Below are 18,118 nucleotides of genomic sequence, written 5' to 3'. Positions count from 1 at the left end.
GTAGATGTCTATGTCTAGTAAGTATTTTTTGACCAGATGAATTGATTAATGAATGTCTTAAGCTTCTTTATATCCCCTACAGGACCTAGAATAGTGCTGGGCTTTCAATAGCAGGGTTCCAGAAGAATGGATGGATTAATCAGTGAGCAAAACAATGAATTAACGAATCAATGAACTAATGAGCCATGGAGCAATGGCTTGAAAGTAAGAGAGTTCATATCTCACATGGGGGGTCAGGATCTGCAGAATCAGTGTAAAGGAGTGACATGTATGAAACTGGCTATTTCTAATCCAGGCTCCTGTTTTGTGTTTATTTCCATAATGGGTTGTGGTACAGTAGCTCATTGCAAAACATCCTAGTAAATCCTTTCCTGTCCTTTGCATCTTGTCTTGCAGTTGTGAGCAGCATCTCTTCACCACCGTGGTGTTTGGTCCGTACCTCAGCCCGGGTGAGGATGTAAATCCCCCGGCCCTGCACATGCGTGGTAGAGGCCAACAGGAACACCTGGCTCCAGCCACAGTCATGGACATGTCAGCCGTGGAGTAGTGTGGACGCTTTCTCTCTGCTTCTCAGGGTTTCAGTCCTTTCGGGTTTGTGTCATTGATCATTTTTTATGGTTTTGTGGCTGGACGTTCACGATCAAGGCAGGCACCATGGGGGATCAGCAACTGTACAAGACCAATCACGTGGCCCACGGTGGTGAGAACCTTTTCTACCAACAGCCACCACTTGGCGTCCACGGTGGGCTGAACCACAACTATGGGAATACAGTCCCCGGGGCTGGAATGGATGCCCCTCAGGCATCACCCATCTCCCCCCACTTCCCTCAAGACACTCGGGATGGTCTGGGCTTGCCTGTTGGCTCCAAAACGCTTGGCCAAGTGGACACCTCAAGGCAGGGAGGGTGGGCAGGCCATGCAGGGCCTGGAAACCATGTCCAGCTACGTGGCAACCTGACCAACTCGAACATGATGTGGGGATCTCCAGCCCAGGCGGAGCCCACCGATGGCTACCAGTACACCTACTCCCAGGCCAGCGAGATCCGGACCCAGAAGCTCACCAGCGGTGTCCTGCACAAGCTAGACTCTTTCACCCAGGTGTTTGCCAACCAGAACCTGCGAATTCAGGTCAACAATATGGCCCAGGTGCTGCACACCCAGTCAGCGGTGATGGACGGAGCCCCTGAAAGCGCCCTCCGCCAGTTGCTGTCCCAGAAGCCCATGGAGCCCCCAGCACCGGCTCTCCCTTCCCGCTACCAGCAGGTGCCCCAGCAGCCTCACCCTGGCTTCACTGGCGGGCTGTCTAAACCAGCCCTTCAGGTTGGGCCGCACCCAGGCCAAGGGCACCCGTATTATGACTACCAGCAGCCACTGGCCCAGATGCCAGTGCAGGGAGGACAGTCACTGCAGGCCCCCCAGATGCTGTCCCAGCACATGCAGCAGCTGCAGCAGCACCAGTATTACCCACAGCAGCAGCAGCAGCAAGCCGGGCAGCCGCGGATGTCAGCGCAAGAAATGCAGCCGCCGCCGCAGCAGATTTGCCCAGCGCAGCCCCAGCAGCTGCAGCAGCGGCAGGGTTCGATGCAGATACCTCAGTATTACCAGTCCTCACCCATGATGCAGCATTTGCCAGAGTCGCGGCAGCCACAGATGCACCTGCAGCCCCCTGCTTATCACAGGGACCCCCACCAGTACACCCCGGAGCAGGCGCACACTGTCCAGCTGATTCAGCTGGGCTCTGTGCCCCAGTACTACTACCAGGAGCCCCAGCAGCCCTACGGCCACCCCATGTACCAGCAGAGCCACCTGCCCCAGCACCAGCAGCCTGAGGACGGTCAGCCCAAGACTTATCCAAGCGACAGGCAGGCCCAGGCCATGCTGAGCTCCCATGGGGACCTGGGGCCTCCAGATACAGGAATGGGTGACCCGGCAAGCTCGGACCTGAACCGGGTCAGCAGTGTGCTCCCCCACCGGCCGCTCCTGTCCCCCAGTGGCATCCACCTCAACAACATGGGGCCTCAGCACCAGCAGCCGTCTCCCAGTGCCGTGTGGCCCCAGGTATTCTCACAGTGGCTGTTTCTCCTGGCGTCTTAGTGTGCCCATGGGCCAGCCAGAGCTGCGTCTCTGCAGTGCCCAGTCCGCTCTCCAAACCCCTCCAACACTTCTGTTCTTTATTTATTCCACAAACGTTAGCCAGACGCTGTGGAATACAAAAGCAATTTTGACTCAGTCCTTTGCCCATAGAGCTTACAATCTCACTAAGGAGATGGCCAATACACCGTATCAGATCCTGAATGATGCATGTAATGGTCAAGGCCTGATCAGGTGCCCAGGGACCACCACCGTGTCTGGTGCCCCTTAAGTCTGTATCCTTAGGGAATTTCCTATGAAATCGTTCCCCTTTTGGGAGGGAGACCACATTATGATAGCCTATCTCAAAGTCTAATGCCCAGAATAGGAGTTCCGTAGAATGTTGAATGGATATTGCTGGGAGGAGGGGAATGGGTTCTCTGGATAAACAAATTTGGGGTTTCTTAAAGTGAAACAGGCTGCAGTGCTGCTGGGCTTCCCAGAGCCTTTAATATGTTCATGTGCACTGCAAATCTCCCCAAGGGGATACCTTGTGTCGTTGCAGAGGTGAAAACCTTAGCTGCCCACAGGATCCAGGCAGGTAAAGTCAGTAAGCAAAACGGCCTGGTATGAGATGATAAGGACTGTGTGGACTAGAGAGCAGACGTCCCATCTAATGACATTCTTAGGATTTTTTAAAACAGTCCAGCCAAGCAAACCATGTCTGCAGGCCAGATTCAGCCTGAGGGTGACGGGTATTAACCCTTGATTATTTCCAAAGTGTATTTGATCACAAAACTGCCTACTGTGTCCTGGGCACCGTTCAGACCTTGGCGTGTCCCAAGTGCTACACTTAAGTGACAACGAGGTCGGGGGAGGAGGGCACCCTGAATAGGACTGGGGTAGATGGAGAGAGGGCTCCGATGAAGGTTGAAGACCAGGCATAAAGTCCCCTTGACCCTGTTTTGTTTAAGACTCAGGCCTGTAGTAACTGAGAGACTTAGTGAATATAAGAATAAGATGACGTGGCCAAAGCTGAGGTCTCCCAGCGTGAGGCTGTGTCGTCCAGCCCTCCATTCGGGAATGGAGCCTGTCTGTGTACAGAGTAGGTGGACAGGGAGAACAGGAAGGAAGGAGGTGGGGGATTGAGTCCCAGTGGGCTTGTGGCTGGTGGGGCTCCGTGAGGGGCCGTGGCCCCAAGCCAGGGAGCATCAGGGGAAATTACTCTGGAAGCCTCAGGTGTGGAAGGGCAAGGGCGTGTGTATCTGTGAGCCCGGTCAGCGTGAGGCAGAGAGCGGAAAGAATCCTAGAAGTGTGCAGGCCCTGGGGTTCCCGCCGCTCAAGGACTCCTCCCATCAGAAACACATTTGTTTTTTTTCTTCTTTCTTCTGGTGTCCTGCATGGCTCAAAACAGATGCACCTACCTGATGGCAGAGCCCAGCCAGGGTCCCCTGACTCAAGGTAGGATGGATGCATGGAGGCTTGTTGGCATTTGGGGAGACTGGAAGGTTTCCCTGAACTGTCTCATGATTCATTTCCAAATTCAAAGTCAATTCCTCAAAGAAATTTATAAGAGTAATAATAGCAGCTATTGTTTTTGAGTGCTTATTATTACTCTATATCATATGTAATAAAAGTTCCAAGAGGGTTGGTGTGATTACCATGTGCCTAGCACATAGTAAGCACTCAACCACTGTTAACTATTGTTATCATTATTATTTTACAAATGAGAAAACTGAGGCTCAGAGAGCTTAAGGTTGCACATCAAGAAAGTAGGGATGCTGGGATAGACTCCAAAGCCCATGTTCTGCCCTCTTTCCATTCAGTGAGTATTTATTTAGTACCTACTGTGTGCTAGGCATGGAACTAAGCTATGAGGATGCCCCAGTGAATAGTACAGTCTTGTTTCCTCCCCTCATGGGTTTGGTAAATAAAGACTTAGCCAGAACCTTACAAACTAAGACATGCAACCTGGAGGCTGAACCAGAAGGCTGAGACCCATGTGTCTAAGGGAAGACTTCTGGAAGAGGGGAGCCGAAGCTGATTCTAGAAGGGTCATAAGCCAGAGGTGGGAAAAAACCCAGCACCTGAAGGCCTGGAATGAAGAAAGACGTTTGGTTCAACTCTTGCATGATCTTGAGCACGCCCTTTCCTACTCTTGAGCCTCAGTTTTCCATCTGCAAATTGGGCTTAGTTCTCTGAAGGGAATTGGGGTAATACAAGTAGGGCCATGGCCATGGGAGCTCTGGATGAATGAAATGGGTTCATTGTAGGGTGTGAGGTCTTGTGATGAGTCACTGTTTCCCGTCATCAATGTGTGTGTCCTCTCCACTTGGTCCTACCCTTGAGCAGTGGCCAACCAAAAGGAGTGTTTGGGGAGCAGTTTGATGCCAAGAACAAGCTGACATGCTCCATCTGCCTGAAGGAGTTCAAGAGTCTGCCTGCCCTGAACGGCCACATGCGGTCCCACGGGGGGATGAGGGCCTCCCCCAGCCTCAAACAGGTGAGGAGGAGTCAGCCCCCGGTCCTTCCCAGGCCATGTGCTGCTTGCTTTGCTTTGCTGCCATCAGAGGGTGATGTGAGCCCCACTCGGGGAACCTGAGGAGGCATAGCCCTTCCCTAACGAAAGTACTCAAGCTTTGACGCTGGGAGCCAGCCAGGTCACACAGTCTCCGCTTCCACTGGCTTCAGGAACAAGAGTCCAGAACTGAGGTGGTAGAAATCCTTTTAGGGGATCCCAGCCTCTCCAGCTCCTGGAGAAGACAGCAAAGAAAACATGTTGATGCGCTATTGTTTTCAACTTCCGCTTCTTCAAGTACTCAAGACCAGGGTCCCTTGGGCCTTCCAGATCCATAGTCAATGGCCAGGGAAAGCTAGTGTGACCATCGGGCTCCCAGCCAGCATTTTCTGTTCACCAGGGCACTAGTGGTAGACTCTAGCGTCCGAAGGCCTTTAAATGCCCTTAGGATTATCCAAGTAGGATACCCTTGTGGTGAACTACCCACGCAGTTTTAGAGTTAGATTAAAATTCAAAGAACTTTCTCAATTCTTTGAATGCTGTTCATCTTAATTTAAGTCTATGGGATTAACTCTGTTCACCAAAAACTTTGATGTGACCCAGGTCACTCCGTCTCCCGACCATGCCAGTTAAAAGAGCTTTTCCTCCATTTGACAGATGAGTAAAGTGAGGCCCATAGAATTAAAAGGTCCTGCACAAGAGCTTGTGTGTTTTTTGTTTTTTTTTTTGGTCTGATTCTAAGTCCATGTCCTTTTCTTTAAAAGCAATGACAGCCACACAAAAATTTTTCTTCACTATTTGTTTTAATATACAAGTGATACACGGTCAAGATTTTTTAATGTAGAGAATCAAGTGCCTTGTCCATTGCCGATGGGCATCACTGGAGCCGAGGGACTCAGGCTGGCAGGAAGGAAACCACCCTGCAGCGGTTCTCTGTCACCCACGCGTGATGTCCAGGAACGTTTCAGGAAGAGCAAAGTGCATCCCCCCCATGAGAGCTGCTCTCAGCCCAGGATCAAAGCCTTTATTGTCTGTGTAGGAGGAAGGAGAGAAGGCCCCGGCGCCTCCGCCTCAGCCGCCACTGCCGCCTCCGCCTCCGCCGCCACCGCAGCTCCCACCCGAGGCGGAAAGCCTCACGCCTATGGTCATGCCCGTGTCTGTCCCTGTCAAGCTTCTCCCGCCCAAGCCCAGCTCTCAGGGCTTCGCCAACAGCGTCGCTGCCGCCCCCTCAGCCAGAGACAAGCCAGCCAGCTCGATGTCGGACGACGAGATGCCCGTGCTCGTGAGGATGACCCTCTCTCCCCCACACTCACCCCAAGGGGCTGCCCCCCACCCGCCTGCTGTGAGTTGCTGCTCTGCCCTGCCTGCCTGGGGTGGGGACATCCCTTTGCTTTCTTGGAGATGGGGACAGCTCTGCCAGGGCCACTGGCCTGAGCTCAGACGTGGCTTGGCCTCTCCGGGCTGAGCCCCCCGCGGCCACCTTGGGAATCCCATCCGTGTCCGCACTGCGTGCCACCCAGTAAACACCTGGCACTCTACCAGGCTAATGGTCTGGGTTAGATTCTGAGAGACCCGAAGATGTTCCTAGATTAAACAGAGGTGATAACTCAGCTGGTGATCACAGTTATTAAAATATGGAAGTACTATCCCAGATAATACATAGCTACTGCCCAGGGTCCTGGCCCCTCCCCCAGGATCTCCAGACCTCCCCAGATCCAGCAACCAAAGAGGCAACCCCTGGCACAGCAGGTCCTCCAGGCAGTAGCGCTGGCATCCATTCTGATGGTCAGTCAGCCTTACCACATGCTTAATATTTTCAGTATCACCCCTGTGTAAATGAATACCCTCAGAGGACCGGATTCATTAAGACTCCCAAAGTAATTCCCCTGAGACACCCACCCCCCAATCTCAAGAAAGCAAAGAGATTTGTGTTTCTTATTCACTGTTCTTCTCTTTCTCAAGTTCCGAGCACATCACCCAAGCAGCTTAGCTTGGCTCTGGGACAGAGATCTCTCTCCCTCTCCTTCCCTCTCTCTCTCCCTCTCTCTCTCTCTCTCTCTGTCCCTCTCCCCCCTCTTCCTCCCTCCACCCCTCCCCTGGGGAGTCTGTAACCCATTCACTACATCAGATGTGTCCCCTCCCCACAGAGTAGCTGCTGAGTCACATTTGTCCTCACAGAATAGGCAGCTGCTGGGATTCCAGGAGACACGAGTGGGGTTGGGCCAGAATAGGGATAAGGAGGATAATTAAGAGAACTAGAAAAATCCAGAAAGAGCCTTTTTGGTTTTCTATGTAGTATCAGAGCTCAAAAGAGGAAAGACAGGTGGAGAACCTCTGGAGGCGAGGATTCTCATCAGCTGGCAGGTCTTGGGGGCCGGCAACAGGCAGAGAGATGAAACGACACGGCCAAGCCCCCTCTTTGCCCAGGGAAGTTCCTCATTTGGTGGGAGGGATGCTGTTTCTACCCTTTGGAAACTCTCAGCCTGAAGCTGGAGAAAGTAAGGATCGTAGTCACACAGGGGTCAGAGCCCCAGGCAGCAGCCCCGCCCCAGTTCAAGACAGAGCAAGGCAGCAATGCCCTGCGTGTGGCTGGTGGGGGACATACCTGGGGAGCTAAGGTCATTAGGGACTGGGATGAGGCAAGGGAAGTTTGACGTGAGTTTGCTCAGAAGATCGTCACGAGGGGAGTTCCAAGGCAGAGGTGAACTTGGTTTTGTGGGAAGGGTGAGAGACATACTGTGAGGAGATAAGCCGATATGGAAGCGTGTAGGTAGGGCTTGAGTAAGTGTGAGCAAGGTCCTGACACTTAATATAAAGAAATCAAAATGTCCAAGTAGGAGCCCTGTGTTTTAATCCCCACTCTGCTCCTAGCCGTCTGGGATGCAGCCAGCTGAGACCCTTCCCCTCGCAGAACTTCAGTTTCTCCCTGATCTGGGTTTGGGGGGCGGGGGTGGTGTTGGCCTCCTCAGTGACTGTCACCTCTCTGGGGAGCTTTTAAAACCCCTCAGCGCTTGGCCCTGTCTCCAGCTTGGCTGGAACTCTGTAAATGCTTCCTCCCACCTGACATCCAGGTCTGATATTCCGGGGGCCTTCCCTGGCCCAGGGTCTCAGAGCCTTGCCTGGAGGCTTGGAAAGTCCCAGAATAGAGCTGTTGTAACAGAACCCAGAGGCTCAAGTAGAGAGAGCCCGAAAGGGACCTTTGGCCCTGTGGTCAGAGGTCTGGATCCCAGTGCAGGGTTGAAGGCACTCGGGGTCCTCAGGTGACCCCATCCGTTACCCAGGAACCAGATGTGAAGTGTCAGGATGGCTCCCCAAGTTGGGGGCACGTGCACCTTCTTCCCATTCCTCAGCCCCCTCTCTCCACCTCAGCCTCAGGCGGTGAGGAGCCCCCTGGTGGGGAAAGGAAGCAGGTTGGGGCTCTCTGACCTAAGGAGAGCCCCCCGGGGGCCTGGGGGTCCCCGCTGCCCCTCCCCCTTTCCTCACCTTTCTGCTTCCCTAGACTCCCCTCCTAGGGGCTGGGACGGCACCCCAGAAGATGATGAAGCTGAGGGAGAGACACGAGGGGCAGCCTGACGTGCTGAAGGCAGCAGAAGGGGCCCTGAGGGGGAGGAGCCCAGAGCTGAGGGGTGACTGGGGCAGGTCACATGGCCTGGAGGAGGCTGGTCACGTGACCATGGCCGACCCTTCCCATCACCCCCTGCTGCCTCCTACTCAGGCGCCACCCTGGGCACAGGGATTGCCAGGGACCACAGCTGTGACGAGCACTGGCCTGCAGGGCCTGGGAGGGGACCACAGACTGCCCAGAACTTTTCTGCAGGTATCCTCACAGCCCCTCCCAACCGCACGGCTGCCTCTCCAGCCGCACCCAGCTCTCGGGTTTTGTGGGCTGATGCTGGCACACAACCAAGACTGTTTGCGTTTGGCTTTGGCATGCCCTGCTTATCTCTTTCCGTGCGTGTGTTTACTTATTAGTATATCTGTATCCATGTGGCAGATCTTCCTTCCAGAAGATGCTTGGTTCTGCTGGAATAAAATAAACTAACCCTGCTGACAGGAAACCAACCTACGAGAAGGGTTTGCCACAGATAAGCCACCAGTGCTGGGAGCAGTAATGAGGGGTGGTGAGGCGGGGAGGCTCACCAGATCCACGTCTAGGAGAGCACATGAGACGGGCCTCAGAGATCCGGGATGGCTCTCCTCAACCCTAAGGTTACCTTGAAGAAGAGCCCAGTGCGGGTCACTGGCCCTGGGAGCCTTGGCCAAGGCCTGACCCCCTCTTCCTGCCCCACAGCCTCTGCCCAGCTTCCCTGAATAGATTCTTCTGTCGCCGCCTCAGAACATGTGTTATCTGTCCCCGATGTCAGTCCCCGGGGAGCAGTGGGGAATTAAAGGGCCCTCTCAGCTGGATTCCACTCACCAGATGGGAATGCAGTGATAAGCAATAAAGAATGTGAATATATTCTTTCTTGCCCACCCACTATTCCTACCACCCCCATCCCTCTCCAGACATGAGGGATTTCCTCCAAAACCAAAGTTTTCTCCCTAATCAAGCCGCCAGATCTCGCCTTGTCTGAAGTGGATGTGGCCGTTTCTGAAGGCGGAGGATGCTGGGGTCAGACGAGTGGAAGGGGGGAGGGGTCCCCGTTAGGACAGCAGTCCCCCTTCCCTCAGCCTGTGGAAAGCGCCTGTGGGAAAAGCCCAAGTATTTGAATCGGATCATTCTTCCCGTTGTAGGAAATTCCCAAGAAGCATCAGCCAGGCTTGGCCAAAGCTGAGGAAGCCCTCAAGACCGCGCCGGAGAAGAAAAAGTTCCGGCACCGTCCGGAGCCGCTCTTCATCCCGCCTCCGCCCTCCTACACCCCCAACCTCGCCGCCTCGCACTCTGGCGCCACCCTGTACCAGAGCCAGCTGCGCTCCCCGCGCGTCCTGGGCGACCACTTGCTCCTCGACCCCGCCCACGAGCTGCCCCCCTACACGCCCCCGCCCATGCTCAGCCCGGTGCGCCAGGGTTCGGGGCTCTTCAGCAACGTGCTCATCTCCGGCCACGGCGCCGGCGCGCATCCGCAGCTGCCCCTCACGCCCCTCACGCCCACGCCTCGCGTGCTGCTCTGCCGCCCCAGTGAGTCGCCCCTGTCCCCGCCTCCGCTACCTCAGGGGCGGCGCCCCGACTGTGCTGGGTGCTGCCCCAGGAGGCCTCGCGTTCTGTCGTCTCGTTTTCCACAGACCTTGGCGGTGGCTCGATTCTGTGTACCAGGCAATGTGCTAGGGGCTAGAAATAATTAGGATACTTCTCAGGGGAAACACAGTCTAGCCGCGGAGACTAACACGTAGAGCGATAATCAGTGTTTCTTTGGGATAAGGAAAAACAGTTGAAGTGTGTTGTGGATAACCGTGTAAGACACCCAAAATAAATGTACTAAGTAGGGGCTTCCCTGGTGGCACAGTGGTTGAGAGTCCGCCTGCCGATGCAGGGGACACGGGTTCGTGCCCCGGACCGGGAGGATGCCACGTGCCGCGGAGCGGCTGGGCCCGTGAGCCATGGTCATGGCCGCTGAGCCTGCGCGTCCGGAGCCTGGGCTTCGCGACGGGAGAGGCCACAACAGTGAGAGGCCCCCGTACCGCAAAAAAATTAAAATAAAATAAAAAAATAAATGTACTAAGTAGATGTACAAATGGGATTATATGCAAGACCACACCTTCACATTTTAGCATGCTGTGTAAAGATCAAGCAGGAGGGCTTCCCTGGTGGGGCAGGGCTTAAGAATCCGCCTGCCAATGCAGGGGACACGGGTTCGAGCCGAGGTCCGGGAAGATCCCACATGCCGCGGAGCGCCTAAGCCCATGCACTACAACTACTGAGCCTGCGAACCACAGTTGCTGAGCCCGTGTGCCACAACTACTGAAGCCCACGGGCCTAGAGCCCGTGCTCCGCAACAAGAGAAGCCACCGCCTGCGCACTTCATCAAAGAATGGCCCCCGCTCACAACGACTAGAGAAAGCCCATGCACCACAGGGAAGATCCAATGCAGCTAAAAATAAAAATAAATAAAAAATAAATTTATTTTAAAAAAAAAAAAAAGATCAAGCAGGAGAGGCATGTAGCCAGGATCTCTTTCTGGAGCAAGAATAGTTTCATAGAAATAAGACAAATTAACAGGGGAATTCCCTAGCGGCCCAGCGCTTAGGACTCCATACTTTCACTGCGGAGGGCCTGGGGTCAATCCCCGGTCGAGGAACTAGGCTCCCACAGGCCCCGCACACACAGCCAAAAATTATTTTTAAATAATTTTAAAAATAAATAAATAAAAAGCTTAGCAGACCAGAGTGGGGCAGCTGGCCACTCCTTACCCTGTGTGAGAAGTGGGGAAACGCTAAGCCATGTTGCTCCACATTCCATCCAACTCCTCGGAGACTGCTGGGGTAACTCTGGCATGGGTTGGGTAGGAGAGGGGCCCTGTCATGACTGTTTAGGTAACTGCTCATTTAGTTTCTTCAGTACCCTTCCCTGTTGACCAGTGACCCCTGGTTTTTGTGCTTCAGACAGCATCGATGGCAGCAACGTGACAGTCACCCCAGGGCCTGGAGAGCAGACCGTTGATGTCGAACCGTAAGGAAAAGCCAATTATTCTTTAGAACAGAAGCCTCAGCCTAGAAAAGGGATGGGGAGTTTTGAGAAGTGTAGCTAGTGCTTCTGGGATCAGAGTGGCCACTGGGCAAGAAGTTGTAAAAAATGTAGGATCGTGGTATTTCTCAAGTACTGTTGTTTCCCTGTAATTGCCAGTATTTCAAGGCCTTTTCTAAAGACTAAACACATTAAAAGCAAGGAGCCTTGTGTTTGGAGAACCAGGCGTCCCCATCTGTGGCTCCGTGAGCCAGTTTGGTTGGGGCCACATGCCTTCACATCCCCAGTGACATTGAGACATCTGTCTTAGGGTGCCTAGCTCTCCACGAGGCTCCATCCAAATGCCCTTGATCCCCCAGCCCCTCCCTAAGATTCTTAGCTGATCCTCCAAGTGGCCTTGTTGAGTAATTGAGTTGGGGGGTATAATGGAAGAGAAAGCTGGTTATTTTCATGGATAAGCACAGAAGAGGCCAGATGGTAGAGTGGTGAGTAGATTGAGTCAGGAATCAGGAAACCTGGTTCCAGCACCGTTTTGTTATTTGATCTTGATCAAGTTAACCTTTCTAAGCTTTAGTTAATTCATCTATTGAGTAGGAATAATTATCACTGCCTTGCTTACATCACAGGTCTTGGTGAGGTTCAGATGGGATCCTTTATGTGAATGTGGTCTGAAAGGGCTAAAAAATGGAATAAGCACTTCGTATTTGTCCCATTGGGTTAAGTGGTACCCTCGGCCGTGCTCTGGGCAGCCGTTCCCTTGGAATTAGGACCCTCCCTCTCCCAGTTATAGGGAGCTTTGAAGCCCCAGGCAGGCTTCTCCCTTGCTCCCCACAGCATCTCTCCCCAATCGTAAAGCTATTCCTTATCCCAGTGGAAAGGCCACGCCTGGAATCTTCAGATCACCCTGTGAGGAAGTGCCCCTGCATTCTGCTTGCAGAAGGAACCGGCTTCCTTCTTTTTCAAGTCCCTGACAGTTGCCCTTGGTCTCAAATTGAAGACCACACTGTTGCTTTTCTTCTTGTGATTAAAGACGCATCAACATTGGCTTGAGATTCCAAGCGGAGATCCCGGAACTCCAGGATGTCTCTGCCCTGGCCCAGGACACACACAAGGCCACACTGGTATGGAAGCCCTGGCCAGAGCTGGAAAACCACGACTTCCAGCAAAGAGGTATTGGCAGCAGGGGAAGAACTGGGCAGGAAGGGCTGGATCCTCTCCCGGGGGCCTCTGGCTCCAGGATCGGTTTGTCTTTCCGGTGACCCTGAGCTCTTTCTGATGCAGTGGCCTCTCTTTGTTCCCAACAGTGGAGAATCTCCTGAATTTGTGCTGTTCGAGTGCGTTGCCAGGTGGAGGGACCAATTCTGAATTTGCTTTGCACTCTCTCTTCGAGGCCAAAGGTGATGTGATGGTAAGGAACTGTGAAAAGGAGGCTTCCCAGTTCATATGCTTCATGTCGGAATTCTGAAAAGTATTTTACCAAGTTTCTGTGTTGTTTCATGCCCCTCACAACCAACTCTTAAGATGATGGCCAGTTGGTGTGCCTCCCATGTTCCTTATCTCAATGAGTAGGCCAGGATTTGAAAGCCTGCAGAAAACCTCCAGTTGGATTTCTGTTTACACATCTGTTCCTAAGTAATAATGATGGCAACATCTGTTTTGGGAAACTAGAATTTCTTTTCAGCAGTCTTGTAATTCACATCGGGGAACAGGTCTGCAGTGATGGAAGTAGAAGGCCTTCCTGAAGCAAGGCTTGGCCTAAAATAGCCTGTCATACTCTGCTTGTCATTCCTCCCTACCTGGAAATCAGCCAGAGTTTGACGTTCATAGAACCGTTTGCTCCCCTAACCAAAGTGAAATGTTCGCTGTGCACCATCTGGTGTCATTCTTCCACTTTTGGCACAGTTCTCTGGCATCCCCAAACCAGAACTTTGGTGCCCTTTTCCCAGAATCAGAGCTGACCATTTGCCTGCTCAACCTGGACCCCTGGCTGGAGCACTTCGTCACTAGCCTCAGCTTCCCCTTTAGTAAATACATGATTCTTATACCAGAGCTAACCTCCTGCTTTTTTGATTTTATGAAAATGTGAAGGTGAACAAATGTCCCAATACTACCTTTTCATGAGATTACTGATGCCCTTCAAGGGTTCTCTAGAATGTTGGAGAACTCTCCTTGACCTTTTAAGATCAGTGCCGCAGAGCCGTGCTTCTCAAACTGTTAACGTGCACGCACATCACCTAGGGAGTCTTGTTAAAATGCAGGCTCTTATTCAGCAATTCTGGAGGTGGGGCCCAAGGTGCTGCATTTCTAACCTGCTCCCAGGGGATACCCGTGCTGCTGGTCCATGGACGACACTTGGAGTAGCAAGATTTGAGATCCCCAAACCATCCACAGCTCAACTCCACCTGCACCACTTTTTTAACAAACTCAGTGAGGCTGAGGGACTTAGATTTGAAAGGGTTATTTAGCAAGGCTCCCTGGAAGGACAGTATGTAGTACAGTTATTACTAATATAGCTGTTGATGTTCAGTTGTAATGAAACATGTGATTTTTCTGCAAAAACAGTTCCAAGTCACCCACTCATTTCCTTAGAGACTCAGCCTCCAAACAGAGGAGGCTCCACCGTATCTCTGAAGCTGGGGCCCTCACCAAGGAAGGAGTGGGTTTTGGCTGCCACCTGGGTTTTTGGGACAAGACCAGCTGGCTGCAGGCATGGGCGGAGGAGGTATTAGGATGATGAGTCCTGTTGGGTGCTGACCAGAAGGAAGACCCCAAATCGGGGAGTCTCCTCTGTTTTTCCTTCCAGCCCCCCAACCCCGGGCCCTGCAATGCTGGCTCGTTTTCCCCATTAGGCAGATGGTCTTCTGAGGACACAAGCCCCGTGACTGACTCTCGCCTTTTCTCTCCCACGGGTCTGCAGGCTGCTCTGGAAATGCTGCTGCTGCGGAAGCCAGTCAGGTTAAAATGTCACCCTTTAGCAAATTACCACTATGCCGGTAGGTTGCCCGGAGCCCTGTGCCCCCTTGCTTCCCGAGAGCGGGCTGTCTGCGTGTTGGTCGTGTCCCCTTTTAATAACAGATAGCACCCATTCTGTCCTCAGCGCCGCTTGTGCTCTCAAGGCCTCTGGGGCGTAGGTGGTGGGGCAGCTGTGTCGGCTGGCTGGTCGCTGTCGGGCGTTTGTCTGTCTGGGCCTGCCCCTCATGGGTGTGCCAAGAGCTGGACGAGGGGACAAGGCCCGCACGTGCAGCAGTGAGATCGGTGCACCCGGAGGAAGAGCCACAGCGGGTAGACCACAGGGGCAACAGCACGCAGCGGCCCCTGGGCTTTGGGATCAGTAGATGTGGGTTCACATCTTGCCTGCACCCCGTGGCCTTCTGCAGCCTTGGTTTCCTCACCTGTAAAGTGGGGCTCATACTCCATCCCTTGCAGGACTTTGTGAAGATTTGAGAGAGTATATGGAGTGCAATGCCTGGCACAGTCTAGTAGCTTTATTATTCATTGGTTGAACAGTTAATGAGCACTTCCTATGTACAGGAAACTGTGCCTAGCACTAAGAGGGGGAAGTGACGGTGACAGATGTAGACAGAGTCCTGTCCTGTGTAGTTTGGAGTCTGAGGGGTAGGCAGTTATTAAATGACGGATCACTAATGGCGGGAGAAAGACGTGTACGTGCACATGTATATGTGTGCACGCACAGATACACGTACACGTACACACACACGTACATATACATACGAGTCTCTCTTAGGAGGGGGTTGATTGACGATGGCATCACCAGTACGAGGGAAAGAGGACACACCTTGGAGAGTTGAATGGAGTTAGAGTCGTGCAGAGAGAGTGAAACAGGCTGGGGAACCTGCGGTGACAATGAAGTTGGAGTCAACATTTGTATTTCCGTTAACCAGTAGCGCTGTCCATTCTGGAGGTCTCCACGCACCTGCCTGGGTTCTCTGTTTCAGAGAGGGCTGGGTCCTCCAATGCCCCTTGGTTGTTAATCATTTGAAGGTGTCTCTGGTGCCTGGGGGGACCGTGCGTAGATGGGTGCTAAGTACTTCAGTGGCCTTGGGGACCCAGTAAATACCTTTTCCAGTCCTCAGTCCAGGCGGCCAGATGTGGCCTCAGGTGAGGGCTGTTCTGCAGATTCCGGCGTGTTCTCAGGGGGCTCCCTGTGACCCCACCACCGTCTGCCTTGCAGAACGGGCTCCTCTCCCGAGTTGGCCCTCTTGCCTGTCATCACAGGGTGGAAAGGCCTCAGAAGCCACTCACCTGAGCACAGCAAGCCCGGGATGCCTGCCTGTGGATCGCTCCCGGCACACAGGCTGCTGCTGGCACTAGGCAAGCACAGAATGGACACATTGGATAAGAAATCCATCATGTAACCCCATGGCCTCAAGGAGCCAGTTTCTTAATACTGTCTCCATCATTTCCTGCTTGGTGTCTGCCCCAAGTGTGGGTAGAAGATGTGGGAGTTCTCTCTAATCTGCCATGGAAACAATTCAATCCTCTTAATTCCCAGCGTCATCTGCTGCCCATTAAACCCTGACGGGCCGTCCAGCCTCCTGGAGCCTGGGTCAGGCTTCTCTGCTTAGCGAGGAGACTTCCCTGGCATCTGCTGTGGCTGCCCTCGGCCCCTGGGGTGACTGGGGTGGGCGGCGCCTCTGGGCTGCTCATCTCCAGCTGTGAGCAGCCTTGTCTGGGCCCCAAATCCCCTCCAGTTCTTCCCAGCATGCCAAGCAGGTATTGTGATCTTTTTAGTGTGTGTCATGACATAAAAGAGACGGGAAAGCTATGGGCTAGAGACCACCTCCACCCCAAACAACACCAAACAACCTTAAAATAGTACTAAAAGCTTTGAAACTAGAAGGCCCTAAACTCTGCTAAAATTCAGTGATCTTCGGGAGTTGGGGGTTCCTGGGAAATCCTTTGCCCATCCCTTGCGCCCTTTCCCTATAAGCAGACCAGGAAGCACTCTTGTTGCTTCCAGAATCCTTTTGACCCTTGGAGACAAGAGAGGTGGAGCTGTCCGGTGTGAAGGGTTGGTGTCCCATTAGCTGTGTGTCCCCAAGAAAAGGGTGCTCACCTAGGTCTGCCAGTAATCTCTCTTCTCCAGGAACTGATCACAGACTGGGTCCCAGAGAATCTTCTAGAATTATGAGCACAAAGGACAAAGGTCACAGATCTCTGAAGTCTGGCCTGACTCCATCCCCTTGGCGGTTCCCTTCCAGAACACAGAGGAGGCCACAGAGTCTACCCCCGTCACGTGCCCCAGCTAACAGCCGCGACCGCCTTCCGCCCTTTTAACCACCCCACCCTCTGACTGGTTCCGGGTGTCGGTGAATCCCACCCCCGTGGCCCCGTCCTGCCTTGGCCTTCGTGCCAAGCCCTGTTTGGGTTGCTCTCCAGCAGGACTGTCAGCTGAGGTCCAGCCTTGCTGGGACACTGTCTTCTGAAATCTCCTTTGCTTCCAGCTCTGCGGCTGTGGCCAGTGTCACTCCCGCCCGACTCCGGCCCTGGAATTGCACCCCAGGCTTCCAGTTGTCTAGAGAGAGGTCAGACCTCCCCAGCCTGTGCCCTGGAGGGAAGGTGGCAAGACTGGTTTCAGGGGTGCAGACTGTGAATTGGGGGAGACAGTGACAGGAGCCTGTGAAAATCACTTCCCTCCTGACCTGCCCTTCCACCCCATCCCATCCCATCCCAAGCAGTTCAGTGAGAAAAGGAAAGAGCGACCAGTGCTGGGGCCCAGGAGAGACATCACTGTAGGTGGGCAGCTTGGCAAGCCCGGAAGAGTCCTGTTAAGATCCTCAGAGGAAGGGGGCTGTCACAGTGGCCCCCAGGCTCTCTAATTCACACCCGGTCCAGACCTCTCTCCACACCCTCCGCCCATAAGTGGCAGCGGTTGTTTGCAGTGGCTCCCAGTCAGCGGTTGGGTTGGGTGGGGAAGGCTTGAGTGTGGGTCTGTCAGGGTGACAAGGATGCCTGGTTGTGATTAGAGAGCTTCCGGCGTCTTTGGTTTTTCCGTTGAGCCGGTAGTTCCTGCAGATGGGCACGGAGTGGAGGGGTGTCAGACCTGGCCCTGGGAGTCTTGGCAAGGGTTCAGCAGAGGCTACTGTGGGCCCCCACCATAGCCCAAGCGCTCACTGGGTCCTGAGCCCTGACCTGACTCCGGAGATGGGAGAGACCTGGAGGGAATATACCCGTTCAGTCGGGGGGAGGCCTGGTCTCTGTCTCGGAAGCTGCCCCAGTTTGGTGAAGAGACAGAATTACGTTCTCCAGAGAATACTTTGTAAGAAGCGCAGCTGTGAAGTCATCTCACAGGCATCCTTAGCCCATGTTGCTAGCTGGAGAGTGATCCCCTGAAGGGCAGGAACGGAGTTAATACTCACTCTGCTGCTTTGCCTGACGTGGCACTTGTGGAGAAGAGGCTAGTGGACAAGCTCAGGTTCTGGATTCAGATCAAGGCCTCCCTGCCTTTGGCCTCCAGAGGGAACTTTGGTATTACCCGATTCACCTGCACCCCTAAAAAAATTACTCAGTCTTCACCCATCATGGAAAACCTTTCACGGAAATGAAGATCTGGTGTAGAAACAGGTCCTCCTTTTTCTACAATGAACGTGTCTTTCTTATGTAACTGCTATAACAACAGCATCGAGAACAGTTTTTAAAAGCTTGAAAGGAAGACAGAAAGCCCCTCTTTAAAACATACTGTGCCCAAACTTTCTCTCACCCCTCCACGTCTCTTTTTAATTGCCTGCATTCGCTATAGATTGCCCCAAATTTCGCCACCATCCGGAGCCTGTTTCCCAGCAACCGAAGCTCAGAACATTTTTCCTCTGGATACTGTTCCAGCACCAGTTTCCTCCAGTTAATTAGGCTCTTTGTAATTAGCCTTAATCGTCTTGTTAGGGACCCCT

The 18,118-nt window shown here is 53.4% G+C and overlaps 1 protein-coding gene across 20 annotated transcripts in view; it reads left to right on the top strand.

Annotated features, from left to right (window-relative positions):
• TRERF1 (transcriptional regulating factor 1) overlaps positions 1 to 18,118 on the top strand; it is a 229,467-nt gene that overhangs the window by 187,958 nt on the left and 23,391 nt on the right. For 14 of the 20 annotated variants that reach the window (XM_027127249.1, XM_027127250.1, XM_027127242.1 and 11 more), the window contains 9 exons: positions 397 to 2,058; positions 3,485 to 3,531; positions 4,423 to 4,573; positions 5,628 to 5,930; positions 9,323 to 9,707; positions 11,129 to 11,195; positions 12,241 to 12,380; positions 12,515 to 12,618; positions 14,128 to 14,203. In XM_027127249.1, the coding sequence (XP_026983050.1) occupies positions 655 to 2,058; positions 3,485 to 3,531; positions 4,423 to 4,573; positions 5,628 to 5,930; positions 9,323 to 9,707; positions 11,129 to 11,195; positions 12,241 to 12,380; positions 12,515 to 12,618; positions 14,128 to 14,203 (2,677 nt within the window). In that variant the 5' untranslated portion in view covers positions 397 to 654. The remainder of the gene's footprint in view (positions 1 to 396; positions 2,059 to 3,484; positions 3,532 to 4,422; positions 4,574 to 5,627; positions 5,931 to 9,322; positions 9,708 to 11,128; positions 11,196 to 12,240; positions 12,381 to 12,514; positions 12,619 to 14,127; positions 14,204 to 18,118) is intronic. The other 6 variants (XM_027127255.1, XM_027127254.1, XM_027127257.1 and 3 more) reach the window with 4 other exon arrangements.

This window comes from Aethalodelphis obliquidens, unplaced genomic scaffold, assembly GCF_003676395.1.
Source record: "Aethalodelphis obliquidens isolate GAN/ISIS:26980383/991018 unplaced genomic scaffold, ASM367639v1 scaffold31, whole genome shotgun sequence".
NCBI lineage: Eukaryota > Metazoa > Chordata > Mammalia > Artiodactyla > Delphinidae > Aethalodelphis > Aethalodelphis obliquidens.
This window is presented reverse-complemented; position numbering and strand designations above follow the sequence as displayed.